General features: G+C 44.0%; 2 protein-coding genes across 3 annotated transcripts in view; one reads left to right on the plus strand and one right to left on the minus strand.

Annotated features, from left to right (window-relative positions):
* The first annotated feature begins 350 nt into the window (after window positions 1-350).
* On the plus strand, window positions 351-8049 carry engase (endo-beta-N-acetylglucosaminidase). Of its 2 annotated transcripts, XM_010751060.3 has the most exons (14): window positions 351-547; window positions 1695-1774; window positions 1854-2055; window positions 2878-3026; window positions 3152-3306; window positions 3403-3551; window positions 3635-3806; window positions 3884-3990; window positions 4101-4212; window positions 4708-4895; window positions 4984-5126; window positions 6009-6108; window positions 6194-6305; window positions 6651-8049. In XM_010751060.3, the coding sequence occupies exons 1-14, from the start codon at window positions 453-455 to the stop codon at window positions 7047-7049; spliced, it is 2163 nt and encodes a 720-aa protein (XP_010749362.3). In that variant the 5' UTR covers window positions 351-452; the 3' UTR covers window positions 7050-8049. The 2 variants fall into 2 exon arrangements, with proteins under 2 accessions (XP_010749362.3, XP_027141567.1); XM_027285766.1 differs by lacking the exons at window positions 351-547; window positions 1695-1774; window positions 1854-2055 and adding an exon at window positions 2118-2255.
* A 677-nt stretch (window positions 8050-8726) lies between these two features.
* The window catches only part of scpep1 (serine carboxypeptidase 1), a 10632-nt gene continuing 2096 nt past the window's right edge, over window positions 8727-17262 (minus strand). Inside the window, exons 5-13 of the mRNA XM_010751061.3 lie at window positions 11323-11397; window positions 10774-10846; window positions 10168-10205; window positions 9953-10081; window positions 9766-9850; window positions 9571-9684; window positions 9355-9492; window positions 9111-9274; window positions 8727-8853 (exon numbers count right to left, since the gene is read on the minus strand). Of these exons, the coding sequence (XP_010749363.2) occupies window positions 8791-8853; window positions 9111-9274; window positions 9355-9492; window positions 9571-9684; window positions 9766-9850; window positions 9953-10081; window positions 10168-10205; window positions 10774-10846; window positions 11323-11397 (879 nt within the window). The 3' untranslated portion in view covers window positions 8727-8790. The remainder of the gene's footprint in view (window positions 8854-9110; window positions 9275-9354; window positions 9493-9570; window positions 9685-9765; window positions 9851-9952; window positions 10082-10167; window positions 10206-10773; window positions 10847-11322; window positions 11398-17262) is intronic.

Here is a 17262-nt window from a genome sequence, read left to right on the forward strand (position 1 = left end):
GTCCGCACAACAACAACAGACTGGTTTCTTTGTCCAGCTGGCCTCAGTCCACCCTCTCACGGGCAATTAACTCATTCCTCTAAGATAAACAACGGAAATAAACAACGTCGGCACTAAAGTAAACTCTATATTATATAACATGTTAAAAGGGCAACTTTGTCCATAGCAGTGTCCTTAAAAGGGAACACGCTACGTCACGATACGAATGCACACTATAATGTAATTATTGTAGGATGACGTTTTGAATAAAGTAACGTATCTGACATACAAAATAAACTGTTGTTTTACTTTAGTTTTTTTTTCTTCTTATCGTTTTAATCTATAGAATTATGCTTTTATTCTGAAAGAGTGGCGCCGGAAGTCCTCCTCTGCTCTGCGCGCGGTGCGCCTTCCTGTTTCCTCGTTCCTCACAGTTTGTTTGTGTCGGTGCTTCCTCTGTCCGGATCAATGAGATGGACGCGGGCAAACTTCCCCTGCGGAGGAAACGACAGGCTGAGGGAGATGAAGGCGATGTGGCCGTGAAGGAGAGGAGCAGTGAAGGCAGCCGGTACTGTAACGTCAACGTTACTGCAGTAACTACAGACAGTTTCTCTCTCTCACATGTCAGCAGAGTTAGTTCAACTTGAGTTCTCCAGGAGCACGGTGTGAAATACTGATGCAGCCTCAGTCACCGCTTCAAAATAATCAATGACACCTCCAACATGAATTATTAATGGTTATTAAGGAACCCTTGACTTTTCCACTCATTAGTTTCTCTTCAGAGAAGGGAAACAGCCTGAAAATGATCAACAATATTCCTATTATTACTATTTTACAGTTCTTGATAGATGGATTGTGGTTCTAGCTAAAGGGATTTTTCTCAAACATTGTTTACTACTTGATAATGAGTTTATGATTAGATTAGAGAAGACTTCTTATGCATTCTTGGGGAATTTATGGCAGATAGTTTTTAAAAAACCTATTAATAATCAAAGAAACGGATATTTGAATCTTAGTGTTAAAAGTTAGTGCATTCATTAAGTACTGTACATAAATACACTTTTTAGGGTAAGATGTAACAATTTCTTTTAAATTAAACTATTATTATTTTTTAAATGATTTATTTACGTCTTTTTATTTAGACATGTGACTGCTTATTATTATTTTAATACTTTTCTTATCTGTTTCATTTGTGAAGTGACCTTGGGTGTCCTAAATAATAATAATAATAAAAAAAATACAATCTATTATTATTATTATTATTATTATCATCATTATTACTATTATTTTCTGCTACTTTATACTTACGCTCCACCACATTTAAAGGTCCAGTGTGTGGATTTAGTAGAAGAAACAATGAGACGTGTGAAAAGTAGCAAACACCTTATCTAGAGCCGGTGTTTAATATTTAATGTGTTCTGGATGACTGTATAAACATGGCGGGTCAACATGGCACACTATGTGGAGAGCAACATCTGTATGATGAACACATTCATTCACCAATCATTATATTCCAACAATATCTTATATATTGTTCTGAAATCGACCTTTCTGCACTTTTGTAATGTACTAATACTTCTAACACCTCTTTAAAACACAGGCTTTCTCTTATACACAACGTACCTAACCCTGATGACATCATCCAAGTTACTTTCTCCTCCACAGCCATAGACCGATTAGTGCTCACCTTGGTACGTGTCCCTTTCTTTCACCAGGCTGGAGTCATGTTTGGATCAGCCCAAAGATTCAGACGGTGTCCATGAAGTCGTCAAGTACACGCCCTCAACACTACCAGGTGAGTTTACCTGTGAGTCTGAATCATCGGCTGCAGATCAAACCGTCTCACTCTGCTTCATATTTCCTTTCACTTTCAGCCAAACATTATGACGCCGACACCACCGAACCAATCAGCTGTGGTCTTGAAACTTTGGAGGAGCTGTTGTCATGGAAACGAAGCGAGGCAAACCCCTTTAATGTGGCGGCAGTCTCTCTGGCACGTCGGGAACCTCCTCTTGCCAGCTCTCCATGTCGGACCTTGGTGTCTCATGACATGATGGGAGGTTACCTGGACGACAGGTATGGATGCAGACTAAGGGCGAAATGAAAATGTGTGTTTTGTTGAATACATGGGGGGAGCTGTTGTCATGGAAACGAAGCGAGGCAAACCCCTTTAATGTGGCGGCAGTCTCTCTGGCACGTCGGGAACCTCCTCTTGCCAGCTCTCCATGTCGGACCTTGGTGTCTCATGACATGATGGGAGGTTACCTGGACGACAGGTATGGATGCAGACTAAGGGCGAAATGAAAATGTGTGTTTTGTTGAATACATGGGGGGGGGGGGCTCACTGCTGATCCAGTTTACCACTCATACTTAGAAACTGATCACCATTCACTGCTTGATTCTACACATTATGGTCCAATGTATGTGGAGAACCCACTACAGCTCTCCTACATGACCACTGAACTGACTGACGCTGAACCTGCTGCAGAGTTTTGTACCCATTTAGACAACAGAGCACCACCGAGGTCCAGCACAGGTCCAGTGTTCTAGTTTATTCCAAAGCTGTTGGATTGGGTTGGGGTCAGGACCACCCAGCAATTTTACTCAAGCTTAAGAGGAAATTGGTGAATGCAACAAGTTCTCTTTAAATGCCGCTTAGAAGGTTTTAAGAATTTAAAAAAAGATGTAACGAACAATGTGTACTGCAGATACTATAGATCAGTGTTTCTCAAACTTTTTGCACCATGTACCAGAAACATTATTAGCCTTAGCCAACCCCATTCAGTTACGGACAGTTAACACAGGAGGTAGTTGATTTATTGTTGACTCTTGTTGAATCCTGAACTGAACTGTTTTTCTTGTCCCTGCAGTCACGTCTTGTTTTATTGTGTTGTCAAGGTTTGTTCAGGGGACAGATGCAGAGGCTCCATATGCTTTCTACCACTGGCAGTACATCGATATTTTCAACTACTTCACACACAAGATGGTGACTATTCCTCCTGCTGTGTGGACCAACGCCGCACACAAACACGGAGTCGTCGTTATTGGTGAGCGAAGAGGCAAAATGTGACAGGAGCGGGTCCAGTTTAGTCTCTCCTAATAATTGTTTTATGTCTAAGATATTTGGTTTCTGTCTTCATGACTGAGTATAAATCTCCTGCCTGTTTTCCAGGGACGTTCATCACAGAGTGGTCTGATGGAGCTGTGACGTGCGAGGCCTTCCTAAAAGATGAGGAGTCGTACCGGGCAGTTGCTGATAAACTAGTCCAGATCAGCCACTATTACGGCTTCGACGGCTGGCTGGTTAACATAGAGAACACCCTCAGCGTGAGTCATGCATGGCCGTAGATTCGACAGCAGATCATGGTGTTTTGCAGTCCTGTAATACAAACAGACCATGTGTGTGCTGTCCTCTGCTCGCAGGAGGTGGCGGTGAAGAACACACCTTTGTTCCTGCGCTACCTGACAGACCAGATGCACGAGCGAATGCCCGGCAGCCTGGTCCTGTGGTACGACAGCGTGATTGAGAAGGGTCACCTACAGTGGCAAAATGAACTCAACGAGTCCAACAGGTGGAGGCAGTCAGACGTCAGTTTCAGAACAGTTTGACCTCTCACCCGTCAGTCAACACTGTATCTCAATGTGTCCGTTACAGGGTGTTTTTCGATGCTTGCGACGGAATCTTCACCAACTACAACTGGACAGAGCAGAACCTGGAGTGGATGGGGGGATACAGCGGGGCAGAAGGCCGCAAGGCTGACGTCTACATCGGGGTGGACGTGTTCGCCCGAGGCAAGGTGGTGGGAGGAATGTTCGAAACGAATAAGGTACACGCTGTGAATGACCGTGTGTGTCTGTTTATGAAGAAGCGTCGCACATCTTTGACAGTACGCACCTCCCCCAGGCACTGGAGGTCATTCGCAAGCACAACTTCTCTACCGCCATCTTTGCTCCGGGCTGGGTGTACGAGGCCCACGATGATAAGACGGAATTCCGAAAGAATCAGGACAAGTGAGCTTGACAGAGTATACACACACACACACACACACACACACACACACACGCATTATCCATGAGCTTAGAAAGCAGAAGAAACAAACATCAGTCTGCTGTGTGTGCAGGTTCTGGGCTCTTCTGTCAGACCACCTGTACGTCCATCGGCCAGCCTCACCTCTCCCCTTCATCTCCTCCTTCTGCCAGGGCTTTGGAAAGGCTTTCTACTGGAGAGGACAGGTATGAAGGAGGTTACGGTTATGTTATGATATAGGCTGCTCATAAGGAAAGACTCTCACAATGATACTAATATCTCTCTCTCTCACACACACACACACACCAACAGGATTTGGCAATTTCAGTATCTTGCCAAAGGACACTTTGCTCTTGTTGATAAAATCATCAGATTTGTGGCAGATTGATGTGTTTCTGAGACACACAGAGCCACCAGAATACAAACAACTGTCTATGTTCTGCCTCATTTGAATGGAAGAAAACAGGACCAGGGAGGTCTTCATTTATCCAGCACAATTAGTCAGATTTTTGCAAATGATGATACAGCATGTTATTTTTAGGCTGTCTCAGGTAAACGTTGACAAATCATAAGAGGAATATTTGGTCTTCAGACCTGAACGTTGGTGCTGGATCACCTTATGGAACACAGATTTAGATTTACTGTTTGCTACCTGTCATTGTTTAGTGCAATGCTGTCTTGTTTCGTGTGTGTGTGTGCAGCGAGAGGAAAAGAGGGGCTGGTTCAACCTGTCCACCCAGGAGATCCAGCCCTTGTACTACCATACGGAGCTGGAGGGTCAGGGCTGGCTGAGGAGCCGCGGCTGCCCAGAGGACGCCTGGAACGGAGGCTGCTCGCTGCTGCTGGAAGGACTCATCCCCGCCACGCACACATCTCCAGTTTGTGCCAAGTGTGTGTGTTTTCTGTTCAGAAAACCAGTGTCATCATCACCAGTGTCAGAGCTCATGTGACGTTCATGTGTGTTCTGTGTCTCTCAGGGTCTTCTCCCTCAATGTTCCTCTGGCGTCCAAGACTCTGGTGGCTCTCATCTACAAGCCGTCTGCTGGGATCACGATTTCCCTGGAGCTGAAGACGACAGACGCCAGTCTTTGCACACACCTGAACGCAGAGGACGTTAAACGTGAGTTATTGACACCGGCGACTGGAGTCTACCCCTGCTGTAATCATTTCAGTACAGTTATTATTACACGTAGGGCTGTTTTAAGGAACATGTTTCAGTTTCCAGTTAAATTATTCCAGTTAATTATTTTTGAGGGGTTGGTGACAAAGTAGGCTAATACAGAGCCAATGTTTTTATGGTGTAGCCAGCAGATAGGCCAAGACTTCCTCTGTAGTCCAACTTAGCATCTTGATACAGCAAAATGACAAGAAAGACACATTCCTGCTAATCTCAATCTACATATGAATGTAGATAACTTCAGAACTATAACTAATTAACAACTAAATCATCATCAGACTATAGCTGAAGGGTTCCAAAATGGCATTTTGGCCAGTGCGTTCTGGCTCTTTTGCTCTCCACATGAACTGAACCAAAGTCCACCCATTGCTCAACCTAATTAGTCAATACACCATCGAACTACAGACAAAACCAGGATGCTTCTGGTGCAACATTCTTGACTTTGCTTTATCAATAAGTTTTTTTTGGCATCTGACTTTGTGTCAAAACCACTCTCTTCTTTAGTCACAGAATGGGACTGTGGTGGTGGTGCTGCTGCTTCTTTTCATTCTCAGCTCTTCTGTGAATAAAATGTGTAGCCTTATAGAGCAATTTAGGGGAGTTGTTAATGCCGATAATCACATCTCATGAGCAGGTGTTGTTCATCAGACTGAGAAGAGGAATGTACATTTTGGAACACAAGTAAAAAAACAGCACTTGTGTGCCTTCTACGTCACACTCAGGGATCAGCTTCCATGATGTTGATGCTCAGTGAAAACACCCTCATACTTATTCATTGTAAAGGTGTTGTGTTCACTCAGTTATCTCATTTGCGTGTCTCTTCAGTTACCAGTCTGTCTCCTGCACTCCTGGCTGAGGGCGACCAGTTGGCGAGCCACTTCTCTCAGCTGTGTGGAAACCTGAATCCAAATGGTTGGACTGTCAGGTAAGGCACTCTCACAACAACAACTACATGGTGTTTCATGATGAGGTTGTCTAAGTCTCTGCTCCTTCTATGTCACCGTGTGCAGATGTTCACAGCTGGAGCTGAGCGGCTGTGCTCTCAGAGAAGTTTGTTTCAGCATCCAGAGGGATGGAGTGCCTCAGGACACGCCTTTCACCTGCAGGGTGGGAGAGATCATGGTGAGACAGCTTTTCCCTTAAAGTTCACTCGTCGCACATGGTGGATCAAAGGTTGCTCATAAATAGGGTTTGAAAATTTCAGGTAAAGTTTAAATAAATAAAGCTGGGGAAAGAAATGTTAAAAATTGGAAACTTACCATGGCAGTTATGGAAATTTATGGTAACTAATGGGAATTTATGGGAATTTTATGGGAAATTGGGGGTAATTGAAACAAACTGTATCATATCTAAACTACTTGTATATCATATTGAGATGAGACACTTTATTTGTCCTTATAAAATTCTAGTTGCAATGCAAGTTAAACACATACATGACTTGCACCCTCCTCTCTCTCTCTGTTCAAGCTCTTGGATGTAGCCAGTATGCAGTTTCCCCCTGAGCAGGTCAAGGGCTTGTGCATTTATGATGTGGTTTGGCTGCATGGTGCTGGTACCTCGCCAGACTCCACCTCCCCATACCTGCACCTCAACGCCACTCTGCGCTGGGACTACCCACCTGAGCTTGTGCGCCATTTCAGGGTGTACTGGCGACGGCTGAGAGGACCCGTTCCCCAAGTCCCCGAAGGTCAGCTGTCGCTGGTGGGCCGGGCATATTCTAATCTTTTTAGAATAACAGAGCTGGCCGTGCCTGAACCACCCAGTGTGCTGGAGCTGGTAGTGGAGCCGGTGACCAGGGAGGGCTTCCTGGTACCGGAGAGCCACTGGGGAAGAAGACGGTTCAGTTATAAAGAGGAGGCACAATGACTTGGCTGCTTCTCCTTGACTCTCTCATAAACGGTGCTGCACTCATGGCTCTGATGCCAAATTCAACATTGTTGTGAAGAGACTGACTAACCCACCACACCTCTGTCTGGTAGCTGTTGACCAAATATGATGAACCTGGCACTCATCTGCTTGAATTATTCTGCCTTGCTTTGTTTCATGATAATGTAACCGATGTTAAGTTTTCTTTTTTTAGTTTGAGTTTAAATAACTAAATGGATTGATATGTACTCATGTACGGTAGATATGGAGAGCATTCAGCAGTCAAGGGAAACAGCTAGCCTGATTCAGTCTACAAAAAACACCTACCGGCACGTGTAACGCAGTCTGATTGACACATTATATCTCATTTTTACAAAAAGAAGAGTAAGAATAACAAGTTGAGGCTTTTAAGGTGCTTATGTGTTGGAGTCTTGGTAGATCCTAAGTTTTATGCACCGGACCTTTAAGTTGTGATTGTTTCAAGAAGTCAAGAGTGAACTCAACAATTTGAACATTTTACTTATTACATTATGAAAATCAACCAGTTGTGCTTTTAAAGGATGAAATAAATGATAATTTAATGCTCAGCTGGAAATGAAGTTGTCAGATGAAGTGTATCCAGGGCTGTCATGTTACGCACTAAGCCTTAGATTTGCACAGTGAGACTCCTGTTACATCTCAGGTTCCTTCAGGAGTCTTGTTTGTAGTCCATCTGTAGTCACCTGTCATGTATTTTCCTTTTGCTTGTATTTCTGCATGGCTCATTTGCACTTGAGAGGCTTTGTGTCCTATGAAGTAATCATCTTTGTAGACACAGCAAATATGTATTGATTAAGCAACACTTCACGTTTTCCACAGTGTTCAGGATTTATTACTCGAGTACATTTTGGTGGAATTCTGAAAGAAAGTTATTAGACGGTTTTTGAAATGTGACGACTCGTGAAACCTCAACTAACCTCCTGCCACCTCATCATTATACAATAAACTCTGATTACCAGGAGCTTGTTTCATTTTCTTCTATGTACGATATTCATATGTCCAGATCCAGTTCACACTCCTCAGGTCAACTTGGCCATACCAGGTGCATTATGGTAGATGGAGTAAACATTCTTACTTGTACTTGATAGATCAGTTCATCTACATTTGATATTAAAAAGTCTGTTGATCAACAAAAAGTTTATAAAGAGGTGCACATTTTATGGAATAGGACAACAATCAGGTTGATGACAGTTTGTACAGTTCTTTGGTTTGTGACTAAACACGTGCAAAAACTAATGACAGCCTCATGTTGTAGTTCCATAAAGGCAGGTGATTTAGTAACAAAAGTCAAATTAGTTTCATGAATTCAACAACAAAGTATCCCCGTATAAAACAATCATTCTAAAAATTTGGCTTCTAGAAAACTTTGATTCAAGACTGAAAGGAAAACAAAAACTTTGGAGAGAGCTTGCTTAAAAGGAGCGCATGTTAGCCATCATCAACATCTTTGAACTGTAACATGTTGCTATAGCGACACTGTACCAGAGAAGACAGGACAGCATTTAGAAAAAACAGACGTGTCTTTATTGTCGTTCTTCTGGCTGTGATGTATACAGATCATTGCTTTAGTCGAAGCGAACTGAGATTCGTGATTTGGTTTAGCAGGAAGTAGGATATCATTTTTTTATTTATTTTTTTAAAAAAAGATCATTTGATCATTGTGATTGTCAGAGCCATCCCAGCTGGCATCAGAACGGTAAGATCAGTCCTGCTGGGTGATCATCTTCAACATCTGCAAGGCCATCGGGCCCTGATCTGAGGGAATCTGTGACGACAGGACAAATATTAGAACTAATGTCACGACTAATCTTCAATCAGCTGATAATTTACTCGATAAATGTCACCTGAACTCATTTATTCTTTAAAATGTATTGGTTTATCACATCATTATGTCTCAAAATGTTCAAGAATATTCTGAACTGAATAATTCAGGGTGACATTCTACCACACGGGGGCAGTATAGTACTTCTTTCAGTTAATAACTACTGCCATCAAACATATTCTTGGTGACTGGTGTCTTACCATGTGACCAGCTTTAAGGATCCAGTAGAAGGCAAAGTTCTTGTAGGTTTTGTAGAAAGCTCCAGTAACACCCGGGGCAGCGGGATCATCCAGGGCGGTCCACCTCAGCTGGTTGAATCCAGGCAGACCCTCCCACTTCAGCCGCTTCACCCACAGCTCCTGACCTGTGACAGGAGGGAGATGTTCAGCGCTGGACGGGGGTTTACATCATGCTGAACGGAAGCTAACAGGGCGAGTCAGTTACCCATGGTGTCCACGATGAGATCCAGCTGACCGTTGTAGACCGTGACGTTGACTCCAGCAGACAGCAGCTGGTCGACTATGTCCACCACTGGTCTCATGAAGTCTCCTGCCATGTTGCTGAAGACTTGCTCCGCCTGGCCTAAACACACAAACGTGAGGGGAAATAAACGGATTGTTTCAAAAACGTTTGTCAAAGTGAGCTGTCACGGTAGAATACCTCCCCAGGTGACATTCTGGGGGATGATGCCCAGTTTCTTCCTGATTGGTCCGTTCATCAGCTGGCTCAGTGATTGTCTGTGGAGGGGTCGAATATGCCGACGTGCCTGCAGAGCTGATGAAGAAAAAAAAAAACATTTAAAAACTATTTAGCAAACCCAACGAATAGATCTTCTTATTTTAAGCAGCTTCTTACAGGTGTAGTCTTCTCCTGCCAAGGCGGTGACTCTGTCATCTGGATCCTGAGTGAGGATGTTGTAGAAGTTGACTCCGTTGGTGTTCTGAGAGAAAACCAAAAACAGACATGAGCCCTGACAGCATCAAAAACAGTGATGTGTGTGGACATTTGTCCTTTACTGCGGAAGCTCCCACGTTGTACCGACCTGCTCCACCACAGACTCGGTCACAGACCACAGCTCCGTGGCTTTCTCAAACTGCTGCTGCTCCACGGCTTTCTTCACCGCGTCCGCTGCACTGCTGACGTCCGCCAGGCCGTAATCATCCAGCAGAGACTGCACAGTCACATAGAAAGTCAACACACCGGCTGGACTAAAGAATCTGATGAGCACCAGACTGTTTTTAATGGTTTGTTTCTTACAGTAGTGTAGAGGTACGGCCCCCAGGTCATGACAGAGTCTGTAGATGAAGCAGAAGTCCAAACATTTACAAGAACCCTGTGATTAATGTAACTTGCTGGTGTTTTGGCAAATATCACAGATCTTATTGAGCATGTTCTATGAAATATTAATTATTGTGAGCATTGTTTTGGAAATTCAGCATAAATATAACATGTCAAGCTCAGAACATTTCAGAAAACACTCGAAAATGTGTGGTGAAGTCTACCCAATATTAATCTCTGTGCCATCTATTGCTACATGTTACTCCATCAACTATGATGCTCAAACACCCTAAATGCAGCACCGCCTGTTTTAAATGAGAAGTGTGATGTAAGTATGCATGGTTTGTTCCTCATGTAAAAGCAGCAGTTATTTCCGTCGATGTAGAAGGCCATCGAATAAATCTAAAGTAACTGTTTTAGCTCTCGACTGAGAAAGTGTTCATTTAACTTGTGCTGGTGCTTTGGAGACATGCTTCATTGCTAAAAGAGTGCCAACGCCTCGCCACTGTGTAATACTGTCTATGAAATTTGGGTGTTTGCACAAAACTTTCACAAAGGTTGTGCTAAAGACTGACTGACACTGACCCAGTGGTGAAATCCAAGAGTCCCCAAGCGCCACACCAGCAAAGTTGCATTTCACCTTCCCTTTTGCCACAGCCTGGACACACAAATACAGAGACACAAATTAAAACATGTTACAGTCACATCACACATGGTGCTGACCTCTGAAGCTCAGTGACAAAACGTCTACCATGAACACGCATACCAAATTATGACCAGAGATGTCAGAGCCTCCAGTCTTGTTACTGTCAGTGGGTAGTCATAATTTATTGCCCGTGTCTGGAGCTTTACATGTGCTGTGTTTACTGACCAACCACTGTTGACTGTTATTATACTAGAGGAAATAAAAGTACAAAATCATCATACTTCTCTAGAACCCATAAAGTTTTACTTCTACTGCTCCTGAAAAACTTGCTGACAGGCCACTAAACTGTTGATGTTGTTGCGTTTTTGCTGCCTCATCCATCCTATGACAGCTGTTCGGCACTGGGACTTTCCAGTATCAGTGAGCTCACGTGGAGCTAAAGTTGTAAAGTGACATTTTGCTGCCAGACTGGAGAAACAGTTACTCACCTTGGTGAGCTCCAAAGAGATAGCAGCTGCCATCTTCCCTCCGTATGACTCAGAGAAGATGTAGAAGGGGATGCTCTGCAAAGAACACAAACGCCATCAGCTCAGATGCATCAGAAGCACGATCACTATGTGATTACTGAGCTTGGCCTACAATGAGAACACACAAAACACTGTGTTCACATCATAGGCAAATGATAAACACTATTAGGGGCCGTCACTCTGATGTTTTTACTATTTATGAATAACAAATTAAATTAGTTTAATTTAAAAGGGTAGGTCTAAGCTAAAATTGTGCTACTAAACTACATTTATAAATATTCAGCTCAATATATCTTGATTAATACTGAGAATAGTGACAGAATTATTGGCCACAAACATGTTTGAGGAGTCATTGAGGAAGTCATTTCACATCTGGAGCACTCAAACACTTTCAGGCACATTGGAAAAGATAAGAATGCCACTGAAATCTCCACCATGTAATAGTAAATTCAAATCAACCACTACAGATGCACAACCTCCCCCCTTCTTAAGATAAGATACCAGGTCCTTGTCTATAATGTGATAGTAAATTCAACAGACAAAAGGGTGTGGAAACACAGACTCTTGCAGCAGATAAAGAGGTGTGAAAGGAGTGTCCCTCAGGTATAAATATCTATCATGCTCTGGGTCTATCTTCATCTTTGACCACTCGTGTGTTGATTGACCTTTTCTTTGCAAAGAAAATAAAACCTTGTCGGGCCGGCAGAAGTCTCTTATTTCATTTTTCACCAGCAGCAGAGAAGTTTCCACAACAACCATAAGACACCAACATGTTCTATAAGTAAGTGTCAAACCTGGAACTCAGGCCTCTCTTTGAAGAAGCGTTGGAGCAGCACCAGCATGTCTGAGGCCACCGTGGCCACATCGGTAGCATAGCGTCCGGTCTGTCATGTGAGCTAAAGCCGGTGCCCACGGGGTTGTCGACAAATAACACACTGGCTGCCTGGACCTGCAAGAGTCAACACACAAAACACACATCACAGCTTGAATTACAAGTATTAGCTCAAAACACAAAGTATTTTCTGATCACTGAGCAAAGAAAACAAAGAAAATCATCTTTACCCAGCTTGTTTTCTGAGCTTCAGGTCTCTGTCCAAAGGGCCATCTCTTCAAAGTTCACAAGCCACTTCCTGATCCTCCTGGTCCTCCCAAAGACACATCATGTCCCAACATTCAGAGCAGCAAAAGCCACATGTGATTAGAACTTTCGTTTTCAAGTATATCTTAATTTTTCTATAATTTTTTATTCAGCTGCTATAAACGCGCTATCTCGTCTTTGTTTTTGTCTGCTTATCAACTTCCTGTAATAGATAACTGACACAACATCATGTTGTGTGCATGACTCGACAGAAACCTGACGGAAACCAGCATCCGCATGTGTGTGAGAACAATTAAGCCATTTTCCAGCCACCACAGCTATATCTAATCCTGACTAAAGACGCCTGCTTTAATTGTTAAAAGATCTTACAGTTAGAGACATGTGACCTTATTTCCAGTTCCTCCTCTGAGCTGAAAATAGAAGTGACACTGCTGTTAGTCAGCCAAGTGAAGCATCCACCTTCAACTGTCAACCAGCTTGATTAAGACCAGATCACAGTTTGTGCCTAAATTTACTACAGACACTCGGGGGGTACTGACAACCACTTACTAAGGCATTTAAAGCCAGCAGCAGAAGCTGAGATTTAAATCCACAGAATAACACAGGATGGTGGGGAACATGAGCCCGAGCATATGTGACCTGCAAACCATGCAGAACACTTGTGTTCTTACTGTACAGATGAGTGGACTTGGTTGTGTCTTGTCCTACCTGCAGCCACATGACCAGAGGCAGGTCCTTGTAGCCTCCAGACTGGCTGTCAGCATAATACAGCCACCAGAAAATGTGGGCCCCGTCTCTCACCTCCACATAGTTCCAGACTTCTTTACCTGCCAGGGGGCTGCAGAGCCCTGCGGAGGATCATTGTTCACTTGGTATGCACCACAAAACAGATCAGCTCTGCATACGGTATGACTTCACACATCGGGGTACTTTCGTTTTGTGGTCGTGCTTCATGTATCTGTCTGTAACACCCATAGTGTATGCGGATGACAAATCATACCTTTACTGACGATGAAGGCGAATACAAAAAGTAAAGAAGAGGCTGCTGCGGCGGCTGACCGGCCCATTGTGGAGTGTGATGGTGTGACGACTCCGCGCTGTACGGCTTTATGCTGCGAGGTCACATGACCACACCCAGGGTCAGCTGACCAAGTCGTTGCCACTCCATAAAAAGAAAACAATAGCTAAAATATAAAATGCAAGATATAATATAATTTAAATAAACAAATCATACTAGCAGTATTAGTATCATTATATTCAATTTATATAAATATATTTATTTACATTGTAGTAAAGGGGAAAAATCGAAACACTTTCGGGTACACTGCGGAAATCGATGATCAAACTTTATAAGTGTTGGTGTTGTCAGGTGAAACACTGAAACTCGCGAAGAAGAAGAGTCACAGCGTCTCCGCGCCAACAGAGGGCAGCGTTTTCTGCGAGAGAGTGACCCAGACTTCCGGTTAACACATCGGTCCTTCAAAATAAAAGCACGAAAAGACAACGCTTTCCCAACTTTAAAAACCGTTTACCTCAAACTACTAAATGTAAGCTATATATAAAGTTTATATCACAGAAAAGACAACCAAAATGTACTAGAACACAGTCACCATAGTCATGAAATTACTACAAAAATCTAAATTGGCGCACTTTGACACTAAATCATAAAGTGTATGGTATGGATGGATTCACAGAGTCGACCATTGTTATAGCTAATGGGCTTTATTATTGTGTGTGTGTGTGTGTGTGTGTGTGTGTGTGTGTGTGTGTGTGTATATATGATATATATATATATATATAGTATATATATATATATAAGTTTAAACGTTACTGCTTTTGTTTATTCTTTTTATTTATTAAAAATGTTCTTCATAGTCATCTCGTATAAGACTACCTGTTCAGGTTGAGATTCTCCACAAAATGAATTTTGAAGAGACTCTATTTCTGAAACTATAACCGGAAATACTATTATTGTTGCCCGGCGGCGGAACCGCGGGACAAGAGCTGTGTTTTGGTGTGCGGGCCGCTCGTGCCGACCATCATGGCTGCTCACGGTAACAACTTTATCCGCGTGCGCTTGACTTTGACTACCCGCCGCGGCTGTCGTGGACTGCCGGATGTGCTGGCTGCTCGTGGACCTGAACACGTGCCGCGTGGTGGCGGATTTGGAGAGTCTGATAGAAACAAGTTTGAGTTCAGCCGCGGGAGCATCCTGAGCCTCTTCATAGAGGACTGCTACCTGCCGCACACCGAGAGGTGCACGTGGTGCGCGACAACGACAGCGTCAGTGGTGCGTCAGGTGCAGGTGGGGGAGACAAAGGTGGAGTTAGTGATGCTCATGGTGTGATTGTTGTCGTTTTCTTCCAGGGTGAAGGTGGACTCTTGGCTCTGGTGAATGGAAACTGTCCGGACAGAGCGAGTGACAAGTCCAGAAAGAGGCAGAGGCCCACGGAGGAGGATGGAGTGAGTGTGGAGTGGGAGAAAAAGAAGAGAAAAAGGGGAGCGAGGAGCCAAGCGGGCTTCAGGGGATGGCAGGAAGTCTTCAAAACACACGAAGAAGAAGAAAAGACAGAAGGCAGAGGAAGATGGCCCCACTGTCACCTCCAAACCTGCTGCCTCCGTCAAAAAAAACCCCAACCAGGGTGGAGCAGCCTGCTAAAACCACCAAGAAGCCCCACAGAAGGTCTCCTCCTCAGATTCCTCCAGAAGCAGCAGCAGTGAGGAGGACGAACCTCCCAAAAAAGTCAAACCGCACCCAAAAAAGTAATACCTGCCCTAAAGCACCCTCCTCCACCCCTGCGCTCCAAAACACCTAGCAGCCACCAAACCCGCCAGACAAAACCACGCCCTCCTTCAGCATCCTCATATTCCTCCAGCAGCAGCAGTAGGAGGAGGAACCTCCCAAAAAAGTCAAACCCCCACCCAAAAAGTAATACCTGCGCCTAAAGCACCCCCTCCACCCTGCTGCCTCCAAAACTCCAAAACCACGCCCTCCTTCGTCGTCCTCCTCAGAAACCTCGTCCGATGAGGCCCACGGTGTAAAAATCCCCCCAAAAACCAAACCGCCAATGTCCACACCCCACAGGAAGAAAAGGTGACGGCTCGGAATCTCAGCAGGCGTCTCCGGCCCTGCACCCACGAACTGTGCACAGAAGCCCCCTCCTCCCGTGACAAACCCGCAGAGCCCTGTAGCTCGAGCAGGGAAGAGGAGATCCAGCGGGTTATCCGAAAGCCCGTCGTCCAGCAGCTGGGCCATGGCGCGGGGAATCAGGCGTCTTGGAGAGGCGCGGCCGTGGCCGGAGCAACCCAGGCATGGTGACCTGGAGAGAGGGGAAGGGGTGAAGGTAGAGGGGGCAGCAGGGGGCACAATAGTAACTTAAGTTCAGCTACAATGGAGCCATGGAGCCGTCATACCAGACTGATTCACTGAGCAACGTGTCACGGTGCGTCCAGGTCGGTCTGCATTGTCTTTATACACGTAAATACAGCAGGATCAACTTGAGTTCAAGATTCAAGAAAGTCCTGCCTCGTCACGTTAGCTCCTTTTTGCCGTACAGTTACATGTGTTGTCTGTCCTTGTAGTAGAACGGAGCAGAAAGGCCTCCCAAACAGGACTACAGCTCGATGCCCCTGCTAGCTGCCTCCACAGGTGGGGCAGAGGATCGCCTTTAGGTAAGCCTGGTGTGTTCTTAACAGTGGATCTGCCCTGTTTAGCTTTGAAGCCCTGCCTCCACTGTTAGTTCACTGTTTGGCACCACCAGTCCTCTCAGATTAACACAAAATACTGTGCTGAGGCCTTTAACATAGACGCATGCATAAAAGCACAGGAGCCTGGCATTTCATGTTTGACACATGTCATACAGTGACATAGAAGAGAGGTTAAACAAAGTGTCACATGTTCAAAGAACACACACTGGGTTATGAAAACCTAACAGTGTAACTTAAAGGTCCAGCGTGTAACATTTAAAAAAAGGTATATAATATACATAACTAGTTTTTAGTGTCGAATCCTGGAAATAAGAACTGTTACGTTCAGATATAATTTTATATCTACAAGGGGAGCCGGTCTCTCTCCACAGACTCTGCCATGTTAAAACACAATGGGACAGACCAACACTGGCTCAAGTTTCAACACCTCATGCTTAAACTGAGAGGGTGATGCGAGGGGTATTCAGCTGGTTGCAATCTGAACCTTCACCATTAGATGCCACTAAATTCCACACACTGGACCTTTTAAGAAATTGTCAGTCTGCAATTACAGAATCTCTAGTTTTAAAGTTGGAGTTGAATCTCTTCTGCCTGTTGGACTAAGAAGAAGAAGCAGTAATTTTAGATGACACAGTTTTCTGATATTTTCTAAACAGATTATAGCAAACATTTTTTCCAGTTATGGTTGTGGCGAGAACACATGAAGTCTACCTTTAGTTTGAAAAAGATTAAATGTGACCTCCAAGACTTGATTTCAGTATAATCACTTTGATGTTACAAATACTCTAATGAATATCCTTCTAGCACCAAGTTTTCCCTTCAGTAACTCTTTATATTAATAATTTGTACAGTCCTGAGAACAAAACACAGAGGAGAATAAATGTTTTATTAGCATGTGACCGTTTAACCATAGCTCTCCAGCTGTAAGGCAATAGAGCGAAATATGTGCCAGAACACACACTGATGAATTCTGGTGTGAGCGGATCTCAATCGATGCTGAAAAATAGCATTAGTTGCAGTCTTGATTACAAGTGGCTTTTAATGCTGGTTTTAACGTGAATGTTTGTTTTCACACCTTTTACAGGCAGTAATCA

Source organism: Larimichthys crocea, chromosome XII, assembly GCF_000972845.2.
Source record: "Larimichthys crocea isolate SSNF chromosome XII, L_crocea_2.0, whole genome shotgun sequence".
In the NCBI taxonomy this organism is placed as follows: Eukaryota; Metazoa; Chordata; class Actinopteri; family Sciaenidae; genus Larimichthys; species Larimichthys crocea.